Raw genomic sequence first — 27,001 nt, 5'->3', positions numbered from 1 at the left:
CTAAACGCAAAGCCAGCGTTTTCAAATTACTCAATTTTAAAGCGCGTTTATGTAAAGCTCCGTTTTCGTGACGGATTATATAGTGTGGACGATAGGCCTGACCGTGGAAATAAAGCTCGAGGGGTACCCCCTCATAAGGGCTATGTAGGTATGTGCGGCCCCAAAGGGTAGGGTTTTTCAGCGGTTTTGGTCATAAATAGGGTATCGATTTTGGCCATTTTGGTTATAAATTGGGTATGGTTTAAGCACTCTAGTCTTGAACTGGGTATGTTTCTTAAAAGAAGCTACTTTTTCATCGTTATCAATAAGACCGTCAATAAAAGCCCTTCATAACTTATGTTTAGGGCAACTGTGTAAGTCGCAACGGTCATGAATTAGATAGGCTATCAAATTTTTGGTCAGGTCATAGATAGGGTAGCAAAAAACGCATATTTTGGTCATAAATAGGGTAAGGGTTTTGGGAAGTGGGCCGCACACCCACACCCAACTTCTATTTTAGTTATATCCCCTCCCCCCCCCCCCGGATATAAAGCCGCGTTTTCAAATTTCTCCGGCGTAGTGTGGACGAGGCATATATAATTATTAATGAACGAGAACTATTGAGAAGAACTTGGTGAAACTGTCTGGAAACGTTACTATAAGTTTCTTGGTTATTTTACAAAGCTGCACAGGGAGTCAAACAGATTGTGGTCGATTTCCATTTCTAGAATGGACACACAGTTGACACACAGTTGAACCGAGTACCACTCAAGCATGCACGAAGTACAATGCAACATAATTTCTAACCTAATTTACCCCATTCGTTCCAACAGGGTTTTTTATTTCGTCAAACCTATCTTAAAACTAAAACTCGTTCCAAGTATTTTCTAGACTCTCAGCCGCATTGCAAATGGACGAACGAATAACAATGACAGTAAAGCTGCACAAGCAACGAACCCACAAAGTGACGATAAAATGTTAATTCATTTTGTCCGTAATTTCTGAAAGTAGCTGCCCTTCAAAACAGTATATAAGAAACGTGTACTGTAAATAATAATAATAATAATAATAATAATAATAATAATAATAATAAAGAATTAAAAAAAGGACAGCCCGATAGTATACGGACACTTTCTGTGTTCGTTTCGTTTCCGTATCAACCAGGCTCAACACTAATATATCTTACTAGCAAGGTCCTTCGCTAAACAATATCGAGTATCCATGAAGGGGCGTGCCTTAATATCAGATGAACTTTATTCAAGAAACGTTCAATAATCTAAGACGAACGTTTCGATTCTTGGCAATCAATTAAAGTTTTGCCAGTTCTCAACTATATATCTTTTTGATTGTTGATAATAGCCAACAACAGATAGCGAATAGCGTTTCTTTTTTTTCTTTTTTTTTCTGGAAAATTCTGACAGTCTAAAGGTTGCGTAAGCTCGTTTTAATTTCTTACAGTTTTTTATTACCTAAATTAAGGTTGCACTTAGTATTTATTAATTTTCATAATATATATCTAGGACCCTGCCCGCGCTTTTATTGGTAAAAAACCCATGTTTTATCAGAGTATAAAACATAGAAAAAGCGTGTTTTATTGTTTTTCGCATGTAAAATCTATATTATAAAGTAAATGGTGAAGCCTAAGCCGTGTATTACACTGAAATTTGAACACTCAAGAAAGGTAGAAAAAACTCGCCTGCGGCTCGTGTTTTATACATTTCCCTCGTGTTTTCAAATGCCCGTCGTTTTTTATCATAGTGTAATACACGGCTTAGCCTTCTTTATTTGTTAAGTAAAGGCTCTTTGTAAGACGATATAAATATGAGCTGACTCCTTGTTTAAATTACGTTTTAACCTACACTTGAAGTTCAAAAAGCTCGAAGCATTTCAGTATAAATGTACGTGCGATTTAGAAAGTGTAAAATCAGATTAGCAATTTAACAGTTACACTTAAGCTTTGCTTTGTAACTAAGTTTTCTGTGACATCCATCTGGTGGTTACCAGACTCCCACCGAACTCACTGAAATCTAAAGAGAAGTCGGCTTCGCTGGACCCTAAAGAAAGTAAAAAGATAACAAGTATACTTAAATTTTCGTGTAATTGATAACTGAGGAGTGACCCATTCAGGGCGCAAAGAAATTACGCCCATTGGCTAATAGACCTTCTTTACCATAGCCACCATGATGTTTTTTACTTATTACCGTAAAATTTCGAAAGTAACAATTCTCCGAAAGTAGGGATCTCCCAAAAGTAACGTTAAAAAAGTGTGCCCTTTAATGTTGTGACCCCCTAAAGTAGCAAGCCCCCTCCAATGAAATGGACCTCTACCCACCCTTCTAGCTGACGACAGCGAGACAAAGGTTCAAAAGTATATTTAATTTATTTTTTCAAACAGCAGTCAAGCAAAAGTTTCGTATGGTAACTTGATAATGAAAATTTATGTTAATTCGTTCTTAAATAAAGTTCATGTCGCGTCGTGTTAAAACAAAACCGGTAGAATTATCATCGTTTATTTCGTAAAAAGACCACAGTTGCACTAACTAAATATGACGTTTGTTTGTTTGTTTTTTTTTTTTTGTCCGAAGGTAGCGAGTCCCAATGTCTGCTTATTCTGAAATTATAGGTCTTTTGGAATTTTACGGAGTGCAAATCGACCCTCTGTCTGCTAGTGCCACACATTAAAAAGGAGACAGTTCTTCAATCGACCTTGTCTTTCGTTTCATTTTCTATTCCAAGGGAAAAAGGTTCAATTTGACTTTCTATATGACTTGGTCATCTAAATTCAATTTAAATTGATTTTGTCATTACTTTGATTACACTACCTAGACAAAGCAATCGCGCGCGAAAACCCGCCAGCTACACAGACTTCAGTCATACATGAGATATAAGGCTCAAAAGGCTCTTGAAAGGGTCAAATATTCGCGGGTAATCTAAAAGTTTCGGACTTAGCCCTTCTTCAGTAGGTGGAAAGGTGCATCTTATGAGTTTTTTTCTCATTCCTATTGAATTTCAGCCTTACCTGTCGGTTTTGTTGTGTTGCGTGCTGTGCCTCTTCATATGACGGCGGGGACATGTCAGTGTGATGAGTGGCCATGGTTCCGTACGGAACAACTTGGACCAGCTGCGGTTGATTCCCTTCCGCTGCAGAAACAGGTACCAGAACTATTTGAGGTTGGCCTTCCTGTACCCTTGGCGTGACAGTTTGGAGTGCAACCATGCCACAGTTCGATTGCATCGGAACGGCCACAGGAACACCACCAAGTCCCTGGGTCATGACAAAACCAGAACTGGCAGTGTACAATACGTGCCCCTTAGAAAAGAAAGACAGCAAATAGAGTAAAATTGGGCAAGATATTTATGGCGGACGCCAATGTAAAAATAGATTCAAATAAACATTCCTTTGAGTTGACCGGTGGCATTTGTTCTAAACTAATTATAAATTCCTCCGCAGTGTCTTTAAAAGAGATTTATAAGCAAGGTCTATCACTAAGGGTCTAACGGGGTTAGCAATTAGCCGTGAAACGGGCATAAACCGAAAGCGTTAAACGTAAACATTGGAAAAGTTTAACCATTAGCCGTAAAAAATGTTAACCGTAAAAAAGAAAAAAAAGGTTTAGCCACGAAAGTGAAAGCCTCAAGATCTGTCGTCAAGACTTTTAGTAGTACTGAAGCTCTATTACTCTACAGTTCTTATAATTATGTCTTTTTCCATTTCGGAATGAAACGAAATAACTTAAATATATTTTACAGTAATCAAAATGAAACTTTCGCTTTTTTAAACGATGATAATTAATTTTGCACTTTTAAAACAACGATCATTGGTTTCTAAGGTTTCTCTTAACCGTGTAGAAAATGTGTTAATCGTAGGCCGTAAAAAAGCCAAGTATTAACCGTTAGTCGTAAACGCCACCTCTCCGTTAAGAACCTCATCAGTCTCGGAAGACTTACCTGTTGTGCTGGAGTGTTACAACATGTACAAGGTAGGTACACCGCAGCCCAGATACCAATGGCGAACTCGATGATGCCGAGAATCAAAATGGCTACAGTAATAGACCTTGGGTGCCTGTCGTAGTAAGCAGTGGATATGCTGAAGCAGATGATTATTATGCCACCAAGTACAGTAGATATAATAGAGAAGCCCATGAACACACCAGCCTTGGAGTTAAATAAGAACACATGAAAATTTGGTTCCGTCGCCATTTTGGCACTTAATTAAAGTTGCGCAGTGAAGACCGCAGACTCGAGGAACGGGAGCGCGGGTTTGCATTCAACTTGGGGACCTAGTTTGCATTTTTAAGGCTGCTAACAGACTTCTGGGTCAGTTAGGATCTCAGCAAATTGTTAAACTTCTTGTAAACCGCCGATTATGAGACGAAAGACAAATAATATTGATAGATGTTATGACGCTGGCTTCAGAGAGTTGAAATCTGTTAACCGTTGCAATGTCTCAGAGTGATTTCGTGCACTAATCATCGAAAATGCGGCTGAAACCTACTGATAATATAACATGAAGTATCGTGGAACATCCAGTTGTCGACATGACGCGAGGTAAGTGGAATATATCAATATTTTTTTTTGTGCTCTGTTATTTTCACGTTATATTATTATTATGCTAATTAGGACGGCGGTCTTTGTTGACTAAAACACAGCTTAAACTTCTTCTTCTAGCATCTTACCGTTTCAACTGTCCAAAATTTTATTGTATATTTTTACAGGTGAGACATTGCTCTTTAAGCGGAAGGTAGTTTTGGGATCTCTAGTGATGTACTTTTGGCGGTATTTTCCTTTAAACTTTGCCTTTTTTAAGGCGCTTCATGAGTAGTCCGAAAGGGAAGAAATTTAAAATTCTGTAAAAAAAAAAAAAACTCAGATGATGATCAAATTGCCAAAACAACCTCTCAACTTAACAGGAAATATTTGCTTGTCTTGAATAAGGGGTTTTTAACCGGATTTATAACGTTTTCTTTGTATGGTGAATTGTTAAAAATGTGCCCTAAAATGGCCGCTGAAAGCCCACACAGAGGGGCAAAACCAAGATGGCGGCCTCAGCGCTAAAATAGAATCGAACTGAACTGAAAGTTATATTTTTGTAAACCACTTATCTAGACCATTCATCTGAGAAAGTTTGAGGAATTTGATTTTTTCTCGTCCAAATGACCATAGTTGATAATTACAGAGGGCGGCTCTTAATTCTGCCAAATGAAATAAACAACTTTTTGAAGAACAAGCAAGTTTGACAGTGAAGTAAGACTTTAACAACGTATTGTCCATAAAATACTCGCGTTTATCAAGCCAAAAGCCTTTAATTTCACCACTGATCTTTCTTTTACATTACAACGGCTAGTGAGCGACGATTTCTACCTTTGAGATCCTTCTGTGAGTGGAAATGTTGAAATTTCTTGCTTAGCGTTCGTCGTGTAGAAAATTTTACGGATCGCCGAACAGCGTTCTGTCCTTGTTGTGAAAATTCGAAAAACCGCGGGAAACACCGAACGCGGGATGGCTCGTTCGTGATAGAATAGTAAAATCAATTTTGGAAAAGTCTTCTGGTAGGCCGAATAGCCTTTCTTTCCTTACCAGGCCCGGCATTAAAGCAAAATCAACAAACTGTAATTACGCCATTTTGATTTGTTTCTCCGCTTTTTCATCCGATTAGCGAGTTAACCCACCTCGCTAGGTGTGTTAAATTCAACCCTTAGTTTAATCCTTGAATAGCGCTAATCGTGCTTCTAGGAACAGAATTTAATCGACAGAGAATTTTATTCCGTGGATTAGGATGATTCAATCGTGATTTAGCGCTAATCGGCTTTCGAACAACCTGGGCCAGAATAGTAACGTTATAGTAACGTGGTTTTCACTCACTGTATTATGAGAGGAAACGCACAGCTTTACATCAGTATCTTGATCCAAATCCCTTTAATATACTACTTTCTTATTTCGAATCTAGATACAAGAAGTAAGAGAAGCCACCGAGGCAAGCTAAGTTCCAATTACCTTGCTCAAGGCTTCAATTGAATCAATATATATCTATCTATTTCGAAATGCTACTAAAGGACAACTTCAAACGTTTACTTACAAATGCGTTGCGTGAGAAAGTCCTTGGCTCTTTGCGAGTGCCAAGGATTCCCAGACCTCCTGTGAACAAGATCTGAAACATAACACTGTTAATTTCTTAACAAGTCAAACGTTATCTAAACGCTAGTTTTAAACTAAGCTTTGCTTGGAGCCTTGCGGATGTGGTTTTATATGAATTTTACGAGTGGTGTATTTTCCAGTAAAACACTCGAAATCTCTATGATAGCTTTCAAATCAAACAGCTTGTTAAAATCTTGCAATTTGATTTCGATGCGTGGCATATATATTTCCTGGGTAAGTCTTATGATTTGTGAAGAACCTCGGTGGAAGGTTAAGACCACCGAGACTCTTTAAGAGAATTATCAGAGAAAATTTGTCCAGAATCGGTGGAGGAACAGTTAAGCAGGAGTTATTTTATTTTGCGCATTAAAAGCCCGAGGATATAGCAGCACTCAGGGGACTCTTCTTAACAGTTATGATAAGGTTAATTCAACAAATTTCGAATTTATTTCACCTTAGGAAATGTAACATCAAGCCTACTTTTGTTAAGGTTTGATTTTAACAGTCGGTAAGTGGCTTTGTTTATTAGAACTTCATGGAGCTGTTACCAGCGAGGCAGCGAGAAATCACGCAGTCTGCAATAGTAGCTAACGGTGAACGGCAGATTGGTGTTGATTCTGGATAATTTTTCTGACTCATTTTATAACAAAAACCAATTAAATTATAACATCGTCACGCGATAGTATGGGTCTTATTACCACTTCAAACTGATATCGATTTCAAAACCAATTTAAACGAGAAGACATATTGGCCGCGGCCGCACTGGAGAGTTAACCGGGTTATTTCTAATCAATTAATTACGGTTAACCGGGTTACCGAAAAATCGTGATGCGTCCGCTAATTTCGGCTGTTCATGGAACTTAAACCGGGTTTACGGTTACCATGGAAATTAATTGATGAACAATAGGTTTTTTAACCGGGTTAGGTTAATTTTAAACCACCTTTTTCCGTGCTTTAACCCAGGTTAGTGGTCTCTTATCAGCAGTCTGATCAGCGCTGCACGGAAGCGAGTGTTTCTTTTTGCCATAAATGGCGACAGAATACGACAAAGGGCGTGAAAAGAGTCGAAGCTCATTCGAAAGTGCTCTCTAAAAAAGTCATGCATGGTAGGATTCCTATGGATTTTTCCAAACCATCGCTGGTCTCTCGGGTATACCCAGACTCGAGGACGATTCGACGGCGATGGGGAACACTCTGACGTCTACGCGAAATTAACATCATGTTTGAAAGAACTGCCTTAGAAATTCGCGTAGTTCGCATTAGAAGGAAGAGGGACTGCCTTAGCCGTGAGTGGAGAGAAAGGAAACGAAAACAAAGAAAAAGAATCGAGAGTATAACAACAAACTGAACAGGGTCCTCGAAGTCAGCCATTTTTTTGGTTTATCTCATGACGTCAATTGAGTTTAACCCACTTCATAACCCATTTCAGTGCGGCCGCTCATAAAATATAACCCCGTTATTTTATTATAACCAACCTTTAACCGAGTTAAGTTGTTTAGAATTTTTAACCAGGTTTCTAAAAAATAAACCCAGTTAACTGTCTTAGTGTAGCCGCAGCCATTGAAGGTAAAGTGCGTTACCTAATTGAAGACTTAAAACAACCAGACACATGAAAAACTGTACCAATTTTACAAGACGCCGTGAAATCTGTAGACTTCAAGAATTTTCCTCGTCTCATTACCCTTCTCAAAGCCTGAGAGCCTTTTTGGTGGCAAAACGTCAGTTACAGAAATTGCTATTTGCTGCGGTTCGTAGAATAGCAACAAATTTACGTTTTCACGGTTCGCCGGAGATTTGACAGTTGTCATGGCAACATCAGAATCGAGATCGTGTGTTGGCGGGATTTTACTTGGGGAATCATTCTAGACTGGCGCTGCTACCAACATGTGCTAATTTTATTTTGTGAAGTATACTGTATACATATCATTACAGATAGCTTGTCTAAATAGTGCATTAGTGTAGCTTACAACCTCTCTCCCTCGAGGTTCCTATGTGCCTGGCTCTGCAGTCGAGAGGGATCAGGTTTCCTCCTAAAGAAAAGGGGCTTTTTCCTGACGGGCAGCGGGCACACTAGTTTTTAATGTACTTGTTCAGTTTCATATAACGTACACTATCTAAGCTTATCTGAAGTTATCAATAAATGGGGGCTGTTCCTCACTTGATGCTGGGCTAACCAGGTAAAGCTAATCCGGTGCAGCAACCAGTGCCCCATTTACCAGGGGAAAGTTGTGTTTTATTAATTGATTGATTAGGGAATAGGGAAAACGACGTAAGTTTACCTCTTTGAACTACGCAAGGAATCTGTTTCAAAACGAAAGAACCACTGTGTCGCCTCAAAGTCTTATCTAATTAATTTGCGGTTTAACTTGCCGCCATGGAGTCTTCAGGAATATTTGAAGAGTTTCAATAAAACAAACCTTTACGAAAATCTCTGCTAAAATATTCCGTTTTTAAGAATTGCTATAAATGCAAGATATTAAAATGTCGTTGAAGAAACTTAAAAAAGAGACTTCCAAACATTTATATCAAGTCTGCACGTGTCGTTAGATTGGCTTCTTGTTTGTTTAATCTCACCGTGTGAACAAGAGACACTGATTTGTCAGCTTTAATCAAAGTAAGGTTACCATTTGAAACTAACATATAAAAACATGTCGTATTTACCTGCGACAAAAACAAATTTCAAAACTCCAGCAGTGTTCTCATTCATGACTAGCTGTCGATACTTTCTTTGGTTTTGACAGAGAAAACCACTTCAAATATAAGATTTACGATCTAATGGTACCAATATGATAGCTCGGCCTGTGATAAATTGTGCGAAAACAACTGGTGAAAGAGCTTTCTCTGGGGCAGACCCAGCTCTCTGGAGTACTTTGCCGCCTAGCCTTAGGGCAGTGGACAATATTAATTTTAAGAGAGAACCTAAAACACACCTATTTAAGTCAGCGTATATTTCCTAGATTTGATTTTTTAAGATGTGATAGTTTTAAATATAAATGCGATTTATCTATTTAATAGTGTTTGTAAAGCGTATTAGTTCATATATGTTAATGAATTTTGCGCTATATAGATAACGAAATTATTATTATTATTATTATTATTATTATTATTATTATTATTAGATGAGTATCTCAGTATTGATTCCAAGAAATGTTTCAAAGAGAAGACAGTATTACTCTGTAAACAGCGCTTCTTAAGGACGTTTGCGTGAAAATTTCCAATCTATAGATTTTTTTAAATTTTTACAGCAATCAGATGAGTTACTTGTGTCAGAATGCAAAAAAAATTGGGGGTCACGGACTTCGTTTCAGAGATCGAATTTTGAAATCTTTTTAAACCCATCTACAAAGTCCTGGGCTTAACCACAGTAAACGCAGCATCGGAAATGTCAGAATAAGTCCAATACAAGAATAACGGTGTCTGTTTATAGACTGAAAAATAGCCGTTTTACAATCGGGATGAAATCTTCACAAACATAATTCACCTTTACAAGCGACAATTTGAATCGGTTGTTTATAGTAGCCCCAATCTGATTGGTGTGACATACATACGTATGCATCACTCACTAACTCACTAACGAGAAGAGGAAGTATTTACTTAGCGCAGAAAACACGGTTACATCTAAAATAACAGGTCATTATATCTGAGCGAATGCGCAAACACCTGCCCGCTAGGTTTTCGCTGGCTTAGCCCGAATCCTGGGTAAGCCAACGACCTTAAATCCAGGGGGGCTCCGTCAAGGCCGGGCTGGGCACATGGCCCGATGACTGGCCTATCTGCTGGTGGCTTGCTAGCGGCCAGCTGTCAAAAGCAGGGGAGAGGGGAGTGTGTCTTGCACGGACACCCCCAGGTAGCTAGACTGAGTTTTCAGTGTTAAATAACCTTGATATTGACTGGGTATTTTACTCAGTTGTTAAACCTTGTTTGAGGCTTCTGTGTCGACATGGCACCCTGCTGGAGAGGCCCATGCCACTTGCATACGTGAGGGGCCAATCTCCTAGCCGGGGGGGGGCAATGGTCAGAGGACTCCTGGCCCCTGGGACTGTCTTTGAGTCAATGCAGGCATGTTTTTGCGAATTTGGTCAGATATTCATTTAATGTTTCAAAAAAAGGAAAGAGATTCTTAATTCACAAATGTAATAAGCGCTATGAATTTTCTAATGAATTGTATACCGATATGGTAAATGTTATTTTGTATTTTTATTAGTTAATGTTCAAACCTTTGTTGCAACTAGACCAATACCTCCCTTTGGAGAGTAAGACGCAATAAAGAATACTATTACTATTACTATTACCATTACCATTACCATTACCATTACTATTACTGTTACTATTACTATTACTGCTATTACTCACTCACTCACTCACTCACTCACTCACTCACTCACTCACTCACTCACTTACTCACTCACTCACTCACTCATCAATTGACCCGCTCATAACATACCCCAGACGTGTTGACTAAGAAGTATTTTTTCTTTTACCAAAGAAAATAATAACTCAAAAAATACTCCCGTCTGCGGCAGAAAGTGACGGTGAATTGATTTTATGTTTGTTTCGCATTCAGCTTTCGGAAAAGACTTTCGCATCACCTATCGATTCATCCAGTTTTAGGTTAACTATGACGAGATTTCTTGAAATTATATTGACGAAAGCAAGTCCTTTTTCTGCTGCATGTTGTGTAAAAAATGTAAATATAAATCTTATTTATAGTGATCATGCACTTAGCTACACAAGCACTAAGCTTAACTAGTTTACAGGCATGCCACTGAAGCAAAGGAAACAAGTATGTCAAATAGACGCAACATGGTTAAAAAATCCCAGTTGGAAGGAGGCAGACCAGTTGGCTATTTATTCCTTGAGAAGAAAACCTTCTTGCAAAATGAGCAAACTGAAAACGTTTTAGTATCCTTACGTGACCCGTTATCGATAAAAACACTGTAGGGATTCTAAAGCGCGGTGGAATCGGCAAAGAAAACAAAACAGAGAAATAGTATTGATAGTATTCATTACTCTAATTCTACACCTAGGTCGCAGCAGATACGGTCGAATATTCTGAATATTGTTTGGAATCGGTGGAAAATTACTCTGACGACAAGATCCAGGCTAGATTGCTCAACTAGTTGGTATAGTTGTTCTCACGGTAAACATCTTGAAGCCAATTCAAAGTCGTGTTCGTGAACATATAAAATAAACTGTAAATTACGAGTTAGTTTATAGATATCCGCTGTACGATACTCATACTCAGACTGCAACGAAAACCACGAGGTGTGCGAGGTGACCCATAGTCTCTGCGCATATGACATAGACGTCATTCAAAATGGCGCAAAAATACAGACGTTCGACGAAAAAATGTCAAAATAGGTCACCCTTCAAACACTGAACAGGACACCCAAGATTAGGAAAAACGTTCTGCGAACGCAATTAAATTTGAGGCCGCCAAAGGCCCAAAATCCTTTCGATTTCTCTAATGCTTTCTTCAGCGAAGGAGTTAAAACAAAAACAAACGATCGCGAAGCATTTCGGTCGACAGAGAGTCTTATACGAAACTTGCTAAGTTACGGCCGGCGCGTCTGGGCCAACGTATAGAGAGACTTCAACAGGTATCTAACCAGATCGTTTGCTTATGTTACAAACAGACCAAAATATCTTTAGGTAGTTTGTCTACGAAAAAGACAGATTCACATTTCCAAATACAATCTTCAACGCTGTACATTTTGCGGCCTTGGTTATAGATTTAGATTCTAAACGGATAAAGCCACGTTGAAGGTTAAATTGATTTTTTCCTTAAACTATGACCTTTAAACACTTTCGCGTCCTCGGGTAAACAACAAAAATCAGCGTTTGACGAATTGCTAATTCTACTCACCCATATACCGGTCCAAATACCCATACCTATAATACCGGTCCAAGTTCCCACGACGTAGTCTGCGACGCCGAAACAGACGAGCAGAAACCCGACGATAAAATGAACGATGGCAAGAATCCTAGCACTGTTCGTAGCCTTCACTGAATTGTCCGCCATGTTGCTAGTGTTTTCAACAGGAAATACTTTGAAAAATCATTAACAACGTCAGCAACGTAAAATTTGCATAAAACTCTTGTACACTTAGTATGATGAACGGGAGCTATTGACCAGGATTAGTGAAACTGTCTTAGAAAGCTTTTTTGTGAGTTATTTTGACTTATTTTACAAAACTGCCCGAGAAGTCACTCAGATTGTGGTAAATTTGCATTTATTGAATCGACATATGCCGTGATTAACGATCGATTAAACCCGAGGACCACTCAAGCTTGCACGAAGTACAATATGAGATTATTTGTGACCTTTACACCTTTCAATCTAACTAGTTTCTTCATTGCGTCAAACCAAATTTTTATATTCATTCTGCTTGTTTTGCCTTTTTACTTAACGTACAATATTTATAAATATTTTAATGTGAGGCGAGGTGACCTCTAGAAACCATCATGCTTTTAGTTGAGGCCACCTCGTACGTGACAATACGTTAAAAAAAAATAGTGCAATAGTGTGCGGCTTTGCCAGTTCAGTACTAAATTATATCACTAAAAACTCTAGCAGTTTTTTCTTAAAATATTAATATTCGTGCTTGTTTTCTTCTCAGACGGATTGACAATGAACGTATGTTGAACGTATGAACAACAACGGGACTGTAGCTTCTCAACTCAGTCTCTGCCGAGAACTACCCACGGGAACTTTATAGCTTCTTCTCTCGGTCTCTGCCGAGAACTAACTGGGACAATCTGCACTACCTAGCTGATTCTTTATATACATTTATCTAACATTCTAGAACATTCTTGGAGCTTCTATTTATGTAACATTACATTATCATTACATCATTCGGTAGAATGTTCTAAAACGTTCCATAGCGTGACAATAGAAGGTTCTGGCACAAACATTGCGTGACTTGACATTCTAGAAGTTTCCAGAGACTTAAATATTCACATCTGTCCTCCATAACAAAAACATAACAACTTCTTTAACACGAAATTTAACAACGCAAAATGTAACAACTCTGGTCACCTTCTTAATCTTACAAAGAAGGAAATTCAGATATATTAGCCTTCTTGTCAAGCTAAACAACCCCTGTCAGTCAAATTATAAAAATCTCCTGGTCACATGACCAATTTAAAATTTTCTCCAGTTAAATTGAAAAGTGAAGTTGCTTTAAAAAAAATTGTTCGTTTTTGTCCATGTCTGTCCGTCCGAGCTCTAAGGACGGACAGTAACTTGATATTTTCTAACACCGAGGAAACAACATCAAATACATATAATATAATCAAATATAATCAATATCCATAAGCACAATCTTTAATCTTTAATCTTTAATCTCTAATACAAATTCCAAATTGCATTACATTGAACAAGTCAATCCAATGAATTTGAGGACAGCTCAAAACAGAATACAAGATTCCTTAATATAAGCCGCCTTAGTATATCATTGACAATACGAACATTGAGGGGTTCTGAACACCGCAATACCGCAAAAAGATTCAGCAAATACCGCAATATCGCAAAACTATCCGCCAATTACCTCAGCACTTCAATATAGTCGAAACTGTGCCATGAGCTGTGCAATGAGCTGTGCAATGGCAAGATTCCTTGCCATGGTCACCGTCGAATTCGCTACACTGTCCGCCATGATTATATATTTTGCTGAGTGACTTCATTGTTTACAGTTTTCCTCATAAACTACGACTGCGCGCAGAGAAGGCATCGGGTGTAATTTTCAAGCAGAAATTGGATTTCAAAACCTGCAAAATTTCAGGCTGGCAAAATCGTTAATGAATTCTGACATAATTTGCAAAATTTTAAGTTGTTACACAAGCGACGCAGAACCACCATTCAATACATCACACTCAAATTCCATGGGAGAGCCAATCGTGCTAAGCAGCACGAACGCCTACCGGAAGTCATTGGAGCAACTATGTACAAACTTCGCGTGTCGTGACGTCCGCGTGGAAATGTCATACGAATAACAAATGTCAAACACCGATATTCACATATGATAAAAATACCGAAACCGCAGTTCTATATAGGTCAAGTTTGGAGCATTAATAACACGGAAATAACAATTAGGAATTTGTTGATGAACGTTGATTTAGACGTGTTGACTAACAAAAATTGTTGATTAACAAAAAATAACTTACCCTTTTCCAATAGAAAACTGGAAAAGGCTCGGAAGACGTTGGAGGACTTCAGGATAATTTTAAATACCGTCCAAAATGCTAAAAAAAAATGCATCCCGCAGGCTCGGAGAATTAATACCACAATTGCAATACCGCATTTCCAGATTGAGATTACCGAAATACTGCAAAAAAATTGTCCAATACCGCAAAATCCAATGTCCCTCTCCATGGAAAATGCTTGTCCACTACATGTACCTTTGCACAAAGAAGTGGTCACCTACGGGAGGTGATCGAGTACGAAAAGTGGCCGCTTGGAAAGAGCTGACTGTATTATCTTCGATAAAATCGTTGGGTTTCGAGGGGTCGGCATTTTTTCTCGAATTGAAATACTTTAGATCGTATAGAGTCCAATGGCTTGTGAAGAGCGGTAGAACAACTCTCTCACCCTACTTAAATGGTTAATTCAATTAGTCTTTACTGAGCAGTCACTCTGTTTGTGTGTTTGTTTAATGATGGGAAAAGCAACAGTTCATTGTAAGCAAAAACAAATGAAAGTAAGTAGTAAAGTCTTTTAAGTAACCATTCTTCATGTTTCAGAGATAAAGCTTTCGAAACTCTTCCAGTCTCCATGTTCCTCCAGTATGTATGTAGTGGTAGTGGCAAGGAAGACTACATTTATGCCCTTACCACCTAATCTGACAACCACTTCAGATTAACTTGTCCTCACAATTCTGAAAACTTGGGGATATTGTGGTCCTTCGCTTCCCTTTCCCACTTTACTTCTACTAGTATCGATAGTAACATAAACAGTAGTCTATTAATTTAGAAATCCGAAAAAACCATACTTCATAAGGTTTAGACCATCAAGGATAATAGTTAAAGCTGTCCTGAAGGTTGCTGTGACCAAGGTTTTTGCGTTGTTATTGCGTCAATGTCAACCCCAGCGCGCGCGTAGCACTTAAACCATGGCTTGCGTGATGCACAGAATGTGTGCGCACTAACAAAAGTAGGCACCGTCCTTAAATTGATTTACAGAATTGAACTCCAAATTGCCAAAGAAAAAAATCAACTTTGACAACATTTTATTAAATGGAGAAAACTTGTTGAAGTGTTGACCTAGGAAGAGATGGTGGTGGAAAGGATACAAAAACATACAAATAGGAAACTAACAAGTATGTTTCTGTTTCTATTTGTTTAGCAGCTTTTTATGCTGTCTATTTGTGTGTATCGTTAAATTCCTTAATTTTGATAATTATTATTTTAAATAATGCTCTCAACTTAATGTAGTGTGGTGTGAATAGAGTATTGTAATTTAGTAGTTTGTTGTATGAACTAGTTTTTCTGTAAGTAGTTTTATTGTAGGTAATGTACAGTGATTAGTTTAGTCTACGTATTTAACAAATAAAGAAGCCTCGACTGTGCTCTGTTCTGTTGTAAAGCACGCAGGAAGCGGTAGAGCACGAAAGAAGTGTAGGGGAAAACACGAGACGAAGTCGAGTGTTTTTCCCCGCTTCTTGAGTGCTCTACTACTTCCTAAGTGCTTTACAACGGAACAGAGCACAGTCGAGGCTTCTTTATTTGTTTTATGATAAAGAATCCAATAATTTCCCCACGCATTCGGCAGAATTTTTAAACCAAACTTTATTTTTCAAGTGGCGTTTGCTCTGTTCTCTGATAAAGCACGCTAAAATAAACCAATCACAATCCTTATTAGAATTGTTCAAATAATTTGATTGGCTAACGAAGCGACAGCTGTCAATCACAAACTGGACTTCATCTAAGCTTTCAGTTTCGAGTAGTTTCGACCGGCTTTCGAGAGAAGAACGATGCCTTCAAAGTTTGCTTTTTAGTTAATTTTCAAATAAGAATCTAAAGGCAGGTAAAGGTTTGTCAGTTCAGAGGAATCCGGCCGTATTGTGGCTCATGAAAACGTGCACTTTTCCAATGGAGATTACGAAACCAGGAGCTCAAAGCTTGCGGATGAAAATGCGAAATGCTGAGTTGAATTTGAAAGGAGCTACAGTTATTTACGGCTTGCAGCCGCTTGCAGCAAGATCGCCCGAACTAGCGTAAAAGGTAGACAGACTAAGAGGAGAATACCAGAGCAAGCTTTGAGCTGACCAATCGTCGGTTCACTTCGCTGAAATGACCAGAGAGCGAGCGTTACTACACTGCATGTAAGTGTTGTTTTGAGTAATTGAGCATTTTTACAAAAATAAAGCTTCTCATCATAAACAGAGACAGCTCAGTTGTTGTATTCTGTCGTTGTTTTACTTTTTAAGTATAATCAGCCTTCGTAACAAATATAATGTCTTTTATCGAAGCACTGGTTAGGTTGAGAATTTGTTTATTTCGCTACGTGTTTTGTCGGCGGGAATCTAACGAAACTTGTCATTTTAGTACAGTTTTCACACTACTGTTGCTAACAATGGTCTCCGTGAGCCATATTTACTGTAGACATAGAGCTCGTTTCCATTGCGTTTGTCTGAATCACAGGGGATGTTTAATTTGGGTCAAATTTGTCAAAATTCCGAAGCAAACATTTGAAAGCCAGCTTACTGTCATGAGCCCATGCTCAACCCGTGCTCTGTTCTCTGATAAAGCACGTTGTTTCAACCAATCAGAGCGCGCGTTATATGGAAACTCTATTATAATACATGTATACAGTAATAAGTTTATTCTATGTAACGTACTGTAAGTAGTTTATTGTACAGTGGAACTCCGTTAATACGACCACCTTCGGGCCATAAAAAATTGGTCGTATTAACCGGGTGGTCGTATTAACGAGGTAGGGTCGCATTATGATACAACACGCCTTAAACACGTACTGCACATCAATACCTTTAACTCCGCTATATATCAACCTTTTTACAATAATTATTCCTCAATCTTAAAAAAGCAATTCATTGCAAAATGAACAGAACCGGGCACATGTAATGGGAGAAAACAATGACGTCTTTCAGTTCCTCAAGTGTTATTTGTCTGTTGTCATTCAGCTTCCTCACCAGCCAGTTTAACCAGTCGTATTAACGGGGTAATTTGCTAAAGGAAATAAGGACTGAGCACTCCAAGAGGTGGTCGTTGGTCGTAATAACGGGGTTTTCAGATAGGAGAACGTGTGGGCTTTTGCTTGGGCCATAAAAAAGTGGTCGTAATAAAGGGGTGGTCGTTTTAACGGGGTGGTCGTATGCGGGGTTCCACTGTACTTTTCGCGAATAGATTTGTAGACACACAAGGGGGACCAAAGAGCACCCCCACCCCCTCGCCACCCCCTCCCCACCCTCATGAAGATATGATAAAAGAATGCAAATTTTAATACAGAACAGACAAACGCTTCGTCTTGTTACATCGTTTATTTCCTAGCTAAGTTACGTTACTGATTTGAAGGAGTCTTAACTACTCTCGAAGGGCCGCTTCTTTTAGAAATTACTAACCATAAGAATGATTACACTGAACTTTATCGTCACTTTGCAGATGCGACACTCGTTATTTTCGCAACTTTTCGGTAATTGTTATTCGCTCATCCATTTGCAATTCGGCTGAGAGTCCAGAAAACAATTGGAACGAAAGGGGAAAGGGTTAGAAATTATGTTATAATTATGTTATATTGTGCTTCGTGCGAGCTTGGGTGGTTTCGTTAATCACAGCATGAGTCTATCTAAGAAATGCAAATCCACTACAATTCCCGTGTCTTTTAAGCAATTAAGAAATACAAACTTAGTGCCAGTCGATGTGGCTTAATATAATACGTAACAAACATAGCCATAGACATAGACCTAGACTAAGACAAAGTTTATTCTACTTAGTCGCAAACTTAGCTATGATACCGCGTACGGCGCATCCCATAGACCTTCCCGCTATTCATTTGTGGGAGTCGGATGACAGTGTTTGGGTTAGTTTCCTGTAAAGATGTTTGATCCTCTAAGGTCAGTCGTCTTCTATGCCAAAACATGCCTACCAATAGAGGTACTTTTTTTTGTAGTTTTGATGTAAGTTATACAGTAACAGTTTCCACGAAAAAATCAATACAAAGTTCTAATATTTGAGCTGTAGGAATGATTTAAAGATTTATTTTTCATCAATTATTTCCATTATTATATGACTGAGAAAATATTCCATTGCGGTTGGCTGGGAGCAGGCCAATTTAGCGTCACATTTTCGTATATTTTTAGTCATAAACCACACGTGTCATCGTATGAAAGCGCCAGCTTTTAAGGACTTAAGCTACTCAAGATATTTTACAATACCTTCAAATTAGACTCGGCCAAAGGCGCGTAGTGTAAATCTTTTGTTACACTCGCATTCACGCGATTACCTGTGCCATCTGATTTACAACTGATTTCATTTATTTCATATCTTGTTTGAGTAGTTGTTTAGTTATGATAAATTTTTAAACTATATTCTTACCTATTGTATGATCTGATTTTACTGATGTAATCCACATTCCAAATGCCAGCAATTTACGCAAATAATTTAATACCATCATTACAACTGAATGATGGCCATTATTTAAAGGGAGCAAATCAGAGCAGAAATTCTTTTCCAACTAAGGCATAATAAATCCTTAGACAAATGAACAAAATACTGATTTACGAATACTTTACGATCTCAAACAGAACAAAGAAGCTCAATTTCATTTGCTTCTGTGTTTATGTGTATGTTCACTGTTATAGTTATTTATTTTTTGTCTTTATCTTGACATATTGTCGAGCAGCAAGACGGGTGTTGCGAGATGTTAACGACGTGAAATCTTCACCGTAAATCTCCATTAGGAGTTAAACATAAGTTCTTAATTGACCGTGTTCTGCCTCTTCATAGGACGGAGGCAAATCAACCTGCAAAGTTTGGTAACCTGTAGCAACAGCTTCATACGCAGGAGGTGGATCATCCATTTCTCTAGAATCTGGAAGTAGGACTATTTGTGGTTGGTTGTCCTGTGCCTTTGGGATGATAGTTTGGTCTGCAACGATTCTTGCGCCTGTTTGTATTCGAACGGCCACAGGAACACCATTAGACGCCTAAATCGTGTAGTAACTAATGTTAGCAGACTTAAAGTAGCAATTAGATAATAAACGTATCGATAGCATAATCTATTTATGTTGTGTGAAAGACCATTGGACAGACAATAGCGCACGTTTGATATAACAAAGTTCCAACATGGCAGCCAGGCTCTCTGCCGAGTTTCTATATTTGGTCTTGTGTTCGTTACATTGAATCTGCTAAGTCTCTTAAGTTGAGTCTGTTAGTTTACTACCCCGAAATTCTTGTCAGTAAAATACTGTAAACAAAACCCGTATTAACCGGCCACCCCTATTAATTGGCCGAGAAGGTGCGGTGTCCTCATGGTTTATAGTGCGCTCGACTCCGGATCGAATGGTCCAGGTTAGAACCCTGGCCGACGTCATTTTGTTGTGTTCTTGGGCAAGACAATTTACTCTCACAGTACCCCATTTCTCGTGCCTTGTCGTGCCCTGCAGGACACTGAATACCATTGGTTTCCGTAATCAGGCTCTGTTTTCCTGTGTAGGGTAATTAGCCCCACGCCAAACCCCCAACCTGCAGTGCCAAGGACTGTCCTTTATTCTGGTTTCTACCCTCTGACGTGCCCGGCATGATTGAATCTGCTAGGGAGACTGAACTCCCTGCCGTTATAGCTCTAGGGATCATGGAAATACACAAGCTCCCCTACCACTACAAGGCGACAGGTGAATAAATGGCTACCGGCGAATTTAATGCTGACTGTAACTCTGCGATAGACTAGCTTCTCATCCAGAGGATGAGTGGAAATACCTGTAGTCGCCTCATGCGACAGAAACCGTGATAAGCTCTGACCTGATGGGCCACTTGGCTCGTATGTAAACTTACTGTTTAATCGGCCGCAGTCAACTCTATGAAGCGGCCATAGCCACCTTCTGTTACTTTTGGTTTCTTTTGGTCTTTTGGAGGATTTCCTATTGTCCCTACACACCCAAAATATCCTACAGTCAAACACCTCGAATAAATGGGAGATGGGCGCTTAATAAGGACTCGTTAAGAAAGAGCGCGAACCAGGCTTAAGTTTCTAGAAACGTCAACTTATTCTCATACAAACATACTGAAGGCAACATAAAATCACGGGAAGACAACAATATATAGATTTAGCCAAGTCTAAAAGCGAAGCTCCTGATTGCAATAACTAACCATGAAGAGAAAATAGGATTTTTTTTTCCTGGATCAGAAATTTAAACAATGATCAATGTATGGGCATATCAAATTGTTTAGCGTGTGGTTTCACTTTTTCTCTAGTTAAGTTTTCACAAACTGACGAGACGATTGCGCAAGAAATATGTCAGAAGAAAAGTCAACAACGCGTCAAGGGGTTAATTTCCGCCGAAATTGTGCCTTTGCACGTGCTCCCTCCTTCTCCCCTAGAGTAATAACACTGCTTGAGCGTGCGATCCAATCGAAGAACCAATCTCTAGTCAGCGGTCAACTTCAATATGACACGCAAGCTCTAAACTTGAGCCCGAGATATGGTCACATGATACTGGTCATTGGATAGCTTGTTTTGACAGCTGTCAATAAACATTAACATGGATGCCCAAATTCAAAGATGTGGCTAATGGTAATGGTGCTACTCTCTAATTTTTTAAGGTATTGGCGTGCGGACGGACGGACTTACGGTCAGTCACGTGACAATGAATTTTTTTAGATCGATTGGTCACCAGATTTTCTAAGGTATGGGCTCCGCTCGCGCGCAGGAGCTCCACTAATAAACATGTGTTTGAATATTTTTACTACTGGTCACTTTCTATTTCTTTTCTAAATTCAAACTATGTGGCTGGATGTGCGCTAACCAGGAGTAAGGACAATAGAAAACCCTCTTCGGGAAGACGAAAAGGTGGGTACGGCCGCTTAATAGAGCTGGCTGGTTATTAACGGGGACTGAGAACTGGCCGCTTAACAAGGGATGGCCGCTTAAAAGGTGGTCGCTTCATAAAGGTTCGACTGTAGACGTAGTATATTGAAAAAATAAAACTACCACCAAATTCCACCAGCTACGTAGGCTACAGTCATACCTGTTGCTTTTGCTGCGTCAAGTGCTGTCCCTCTTCATATGACGGAGGCAAGTCAATGCGCTGAAGTTGGTAACCCGACGTCATGGCTCCGTACTGAGCTTGAGGTTGGCTCTCTTGTGCCCCACCGCTCAACTGCATCTGAGAGGCCACATGGACAATAGCAGGTCCCTAGGTCAATGCATAATCGGAGTTCGCGGTGTACATTACTTGCCTCTAGGTAAAGAAAGATGACAAAGATACTTAAACAAAATTAATTATGATTGGAAATATACAAATCGATAAACAAAATTTGGTGGTTGCACTAATTCACTTAATAAAAAGGGCTCACCTGAGGTGATGGACTGTAAAAGCAACATATCCTCATCTTATAAACGCTCGTCGCAGCCCAAATCCCAATGAAAAATTCAATAAAATTGAGAGTCGAAATCATTGCAAGGATAGCAATTTCTGAACCCTGATCATAATTTCTGTTTCTTGCCAGTATCATGATCAGGATGAAGTAGACGCAGGCCAATCCCCCACCAAGCATTGCACATATGACAGAAAAACCCTTGAACGCACAAGCCTGGGAATTAAACAAGATCACAGTGACATACATCTTACATCGTGAATTATAAAAACTGCTTTCAGAGCCGCCAGAGCACTTTTCGCAAGTCATGGCAAATGTTGTTTATTATGCAGTCTAGGATAAATAGCGGATATTACACTGTGGCGAGAGACAACATCTGACGCGTTCACTCCGCTCACGCATGATATATTGTTTTTGTCTAAGCGAACGTGTTATGTTCTTTTTATTACATAGAGAAAAACTACAAAAGTGAATCGAAAGCACAAACTGTATATCAACTGAAGCTCGGCAGCCGGAATATCTTGAATGTCTCTCCTTTGGTTAACATTGAAGAAACTCCTTGAATAATGTCAAGGGAAGGGGGCCACGAGGGCGGGAACCCGGGGAAATAGTGGCGGGAGGCGGGAGCGGAAAGGGCGGGAAGCGGGAGTTCTAAGAAGGCGGGAATCATTTATTTAGCTCTAAAATACTTTCCAAAAAGAGAAACAAAAATGTTATTTGACTTACATTTAGCATATTTTGAGAATTCTGGGCCGACAGAAAAGCCAAACTTTGCCTTTGGGCCAACAAACGGAGGCTTACTTCCTTTGAAATTGGAAACTCTTTTACGGTGGTTACGTCATAGGTCATAAAATGTGGTCGCTTAAGCTTTTAAAAGACGTGAGTAAGATAACATAAAAGAAGATAACTTTATTCATACACGGTTTTTCCATCAGTCAATTAAGTTATTAAGTCTGAGTAAGAGGGGTAAGCCTGAAAATAAAGGAAAAAAGGGAAAGGATTGCCCAGCTAAATGACAAGCTAAATGAGTCTCCTTATTTACAGGGGAAGGCAGCAATACGGACCAGGACGGGAGTCGGGAGATAAATGGACGGGAAGAGGGAGGGCAGGGTACGGGAAGCGGGAGGGTCTGAATTCCCCCCCCCCCCCCCTCCCCGTCCACCTAACTTTTAAGCCACCTGAAGTTTCTTTTTTCCATTTTGACATTTTGGAATTTTCGTGCTCCTTAACTAACGATTTTCTGTCGGGTTCAGTGAATTTAACTTCCTCATGGCTCGCCATCTTTCAACGTTTGTATTTGGCAAAGTTTGGCAACCTACACTCCCTTTTTACAAGACAGAAAAGGATTAAGGCTTACAAGTTAAGTGTGGTGTTCAAAGTCAGATAAACAATAGAATAAGACGAAATACAAAGTTTTACCGATCAGCTCTCCAAGCCTCCAAATTTTCCAAAACTAAGCTTATCTCTACTGAAGATACAAAACGCAACCAGTAACAAAGCTAGCTAAGTACCATTTAGTTTTTTTCTTACAATGTTCACTTACAAAATTATTGCGTGAGGTACTTGGTTCTTTGCGAGTGCCAGGGATTCCCAGACAACCTGTGATGAACACCTGAAGATATAACACTGCTATGTTATACCAAATCAGACAGCGCCTCTACCCGCCCCCCCCCCCTCACCCCTCCTTCCCCCGAACAATATCTCCAAAAGCGTTCACTCAATAGTTATCAAATGTATATAGATTCAAACATCTACCTTCTCCCCAGGTGATATAGGGATGACTTCCGAGTACCGTCTGGCCAGCCACACAGATAATTGATCGAGTGGCAGGGTGTTGTACAGTTAAACTTGTTTAAGAAATTGACCCATTTATCAGAAACATTGTGGAAACAATATGTTACCGTGACAATGTTTTAGCCAGGTGGAATTTAATTTTCATCTCCACCTAAAATAGGTTTATTCTCTTCGGCGCTATATTCCTAGATTAAGGTCACATTTGTACGGTCTCTGGCACAGGTAGCAAACCTCACATTCAACTGACCAAGTTCCGTTATTTCGTTAAAAAACGGTGAACCGCTATATGAATTTAAAAGAATTGTCTCCAGGTCGCGAGACAACTCGCTGGAGCAGCAAGTAAGGTACTAGCGCGCAGGACAACATTTACTCGTGTAAACTCTCTGATTTGCCTGCACTTGTGTCCAAGGCAACTCGCGTCGTAGCGATCACTTTTTATCCAACTGCAGCGAACACCGTCCAAATAACAGTACAAATATACAGCGATATTGTACAGTTATTTGTACAGTAGTAAACCTGTTTGCCGGAGAGGTCGACGCGCGCACGCAAAACTGTCCCACTCTCCCTCTTTCAGTGATAAATTTATTGACTACAGCAGTTGGATAATAAATCTTTTATTAGATGTTTTGGTGTGTAGTATCGCTTTATATTTTTACTCGATGTTTGTATTTTGACTCGCCCTACGGGCTCGTCAAAATACGGCACAACTCGTAAAAATATACAGCGATACTACACACCAAAACCTCTCATAAGCTTTATGTAATGCCAAGATTTTAGTTTTTTTAGGGAAATATTTATCCTAATGAAGCAGAACTTAATTCGGTAAGATCCACTATGAAGGAAACTTAACTGATAAAAGAGGGATAGCTGTACAATTGAATATTAAACTATGGTTATGCACCAGCACAAACATAAAATAGACAGACAGCTAAATAGAAAATAACGTAGTAGTTTGTACCCCTTGGACGGGGCAAAAAGCGTGACCACAGTCGTAAGATTATGTTACAGAACAGGTCAGTGTTGAAGGAGACTGCGGACTACGGGCTCTAGTTTGCAGACTGCAGCCTGCAGACTGGGGGTAAAATGCGAACTGAGCGTAAAATGCAACTTGCAGACTACAGACTCTTAATTGTAGCGTTTTATCATTTCTATTAATTACAGCAAACCCTAAAAAATAACTAGAGCGTTTCTGAGGCTAACCTGAACGGTGTTATTCGAAAGACGGTTACTAACCGAGAATTAAGGTATTAATTTTCGTTATATGTTTTAATGTTTTCACTGCTTATCAGTTCGTGTAGTTTGAGATTATTCAAAGTCAAAACTGCTGGCCGAACATGAAAGATATAAACACGAAACCTCTCCGAAAAGTTACAAAACTCAAATCAAAATTTGAAGATGACTTCCGGGGTCTTCCGATCAGGTTGTTGAAACGTCAGGCACCAACAACAGTTCTTTTCAGAACTACCCTCACCAGGACGATCACGCTATACGAACTACTGATACTCTTGGGTTCAAACCATTTACTATGTCAAATCAAAATTCTCGTTAACTTAGGATTAGCTTGATCTTTGAACAACCCGGCCCTGCAGGGTAAAATTCTGGTTAATCAAAGTGCCGACTTTCACTAGATTAGCCTAAGTAATTAATGCCCAGGCTAATCTGTGTTCGTGTTTTAATTGCCCTTGATAATGGAAATAACAGCGATTAGTATATACCACACAAGTGAACAGTACTTTTCGCGCAGGCTGATTAGCTAGCTCGGACGTGATTAGCCAAGTACTATTCACCTCCGAGCAGAAGAAAAACAAAATGGCTACCCGTTTCAAATAAAGTTACTCTTAAACAAATAAAGTTACTCCTTAGTCCCCTAGTTATTCAGCTTGTGTGGTATATACTAAAACAATTATTCACCTCAGTGTCGGTGAAAGTGGTGGATATTTACCTCCACTTCGGGGAATAATTATTAACTACATTAATTATTTTTTCTCTAAGTCTGCATTTTATCTCCGGTCTGCAGTCCGTAGTCCGAAGTCTTCGTTTTGCATTGTCTGGCTATAAAACAGATCACAAGAGGTCCTATTCAAAATATTAAAAGTGTACGCCAAAGTCAGAGATTTGTAATTTTCAATGCAAGCGTGCCTCCTTGATGCTATAATTTTCGACGAAGACACACTGCCAGTAGATCAAAGTAATAGTTATATATATTTCGTAAAACTTAGCTCGTTAATTCAGTCTGACCGTCAGAATATTTTACCGAGCTACTTATTATTAAGGTTCTGAATAGCTAAAGTCAGACTGAATTTATCTCTTTATCCTATAATTTCTATACAAATACAAGTCCTTGAATACAAAATATAAGCTTAACATTTAACGGTCCTTCAATTCTACTCACCGGTATACCAGCCCAAATCCCGCCCTTTAAATCTCGTGACACTATCTCTTCCAGGACCCGCTCTCCGAAGCCGAAACTGAGGAGCAGAAAGCCGGCAATGAGCTGTGCAATGGCAAGATTCCTTGCCATGGTCACCGTCGAATTCGCTACACTGTCCGCCATGATTATATATTTTGCTGAGTGACGTCATTGTTTACAGTTTTCCTCATAAACTACGACTGCGCGCAGAGAAGGCATCGGGTGTAATTTTCAAGCAGAAATTGGATTTCAAAACCTGCAAAATTTCAGGCTGGCAAAATCGTTAATGAATTCTTACATAATTTGCAAAATTTTAAGTTGTTACACAAGCGACGCAGAACCACCATTCATCACACTCAAATTCCTTGGGAGAGCCAATCGTGCTAAGCAGCACGAACGCCTACCGGAAGTCATTGGAGCAACTATGTACAAACTTCGCGTGTCATGACGTCCGCGTGGAAATGTCATACGAATAACAAATGTCAAACACCGATATTCACATATGATAAAAATATTTTTGTAGCTTGATCAGAAACTAAATTGACCCTCTATTTCTGTGTTACGTATCATTGAGATACAATTAGGTTGGCGCTGAGTTTCTTTTTTTTTTACTTTCCACTAAATAGACACAGGATATAATTGATATATAGACTGTGGTGGATTTGCATTTCTTGAATACACACATACTGTGATGACCGATCAATTAAACCAAGAACCACTCAAGCTTGCACGAACAGACTGCTGGCAGTCTGTTTTTCTCTTGAAATTCAGCGGGGCTTATGAGGCGAGACGCTTTAGCCTAAAGGGAAATGGGACGAGACATGGAAGCGGCATGCGCGAGAAGAAAAACAGACTGCAGACTCTTCTCATGTTTTTGAGAACATTCACACTTGTCAAAAATAATCTTATTAACCAATTAGTAATTAAAATCAACTAATTTTTCGCGGGAGTAACATGAACCGATTGCTCAAACTCTTGCGTTACGTTTACAAAATGCCAATGCTTTTGCCGGGCCAGTTTCTTAAGCAGAGGTCATTCTTCGATGTCTTCCACAAGAGAAACACCCAAGAAGCTTGCTTCCGTACTTTAAAACCGAAAAACGCGTCGTGCTCTGGGGATTGCTGTCGACTT

General features: G+C 39.3%; 3 protein-coding genes across 3 annotated transcripts; all 3 read right to left on the bottom strand.

Moving 5' to 3' along the window:
• Positions 1–778: 778 nt before the first annotated feature.
• Positions 779–15,780, bottom strand: LOC110058765 (uncharacterized). Its single transcript, XM_089272079.1, has 5 exons — positions 11,981–15,780; positions 6,056–6,127; positions 3,928–4,134; positions 2,999–3,289; positions 779–2,033 (listed from the first exon to the last, which is right to left on the bottom strand). The coding sequence occupies exons 1-5, from the start codon at positions 12,134–12,136 to the stop codon at positions 2,007–2,009; spliced, it is 753 nt and encodes a 250-aa protein (XP_089128205.1). The 5' UTR covers positions 12,137–15,780; the 3' UTR covers positions 779–2,006.
• A 1,817-nt stretch (positions 15,781–17,597) lies between these two features.
• Positions 17,598–21,455, bottom strand: LOC110058745 (uncharacterized). Its single transcript, XM_020765403.2, has 2 exons — positions 21,318–21,455; positions 17,598–19,277 (listed from the first exon to the last, which is right to left on the bottom strand). The coding sequence occupies exons 1-2, from the start codon at positions 21,453–21,455 to the stop codon at positions 19,035–19,037; spliced, it is 381 nt and encodes a 126-aa protein (XP_020621062.2). The 3' UTR covers positions 17,598–19,034.
• LOC149104253 (uncharacterized) lies at positions 21,405–26,241 on the bottom strand. Its single transcript, XM_089272096.1, has 4 exons — positions 25,853–26,241; positions 23,210–23,278; positions 21,646–21,882; positions 21,405–21,530 (listed from the first exon to the last, which is right to left on the bottom strand). Exons 1-4 carry the CDS (start codon positions 26,012–26,014, stop codon positions 21,486–21,488), a joined length of 513 nt encoding a protein of 170 aa, XP_089128222.1. The 5' UTR covers positions 26,015–26,241; the 3' UTR covers positions 21,405–21,485.
• Between the last annotated feature and the right edge of the window lie 760 nt (positions 26,242–27,001).

This window comes from Orbicella faveolata, unplaced genomic scaffold (genome assembly GCF_042242905.1).
Source record: "Orbicella faveolata isolate gen_17 unplaced genomic scaffold, um_ofav_v1 contig_34, whole genome shotgun sequence".
Taxonomy (NCBI): Eukaryota; Metazoa; Cnidaria; class Anthozoa; order Scleractinia; family Merulinidae; genus Orbicella; species Orbicella faveolata.
The sequence above is the reverse complement of the archived record's forward strand: the minus strand, read 5'-3'. Positions and strand labels throughout refer to the sequence as shown.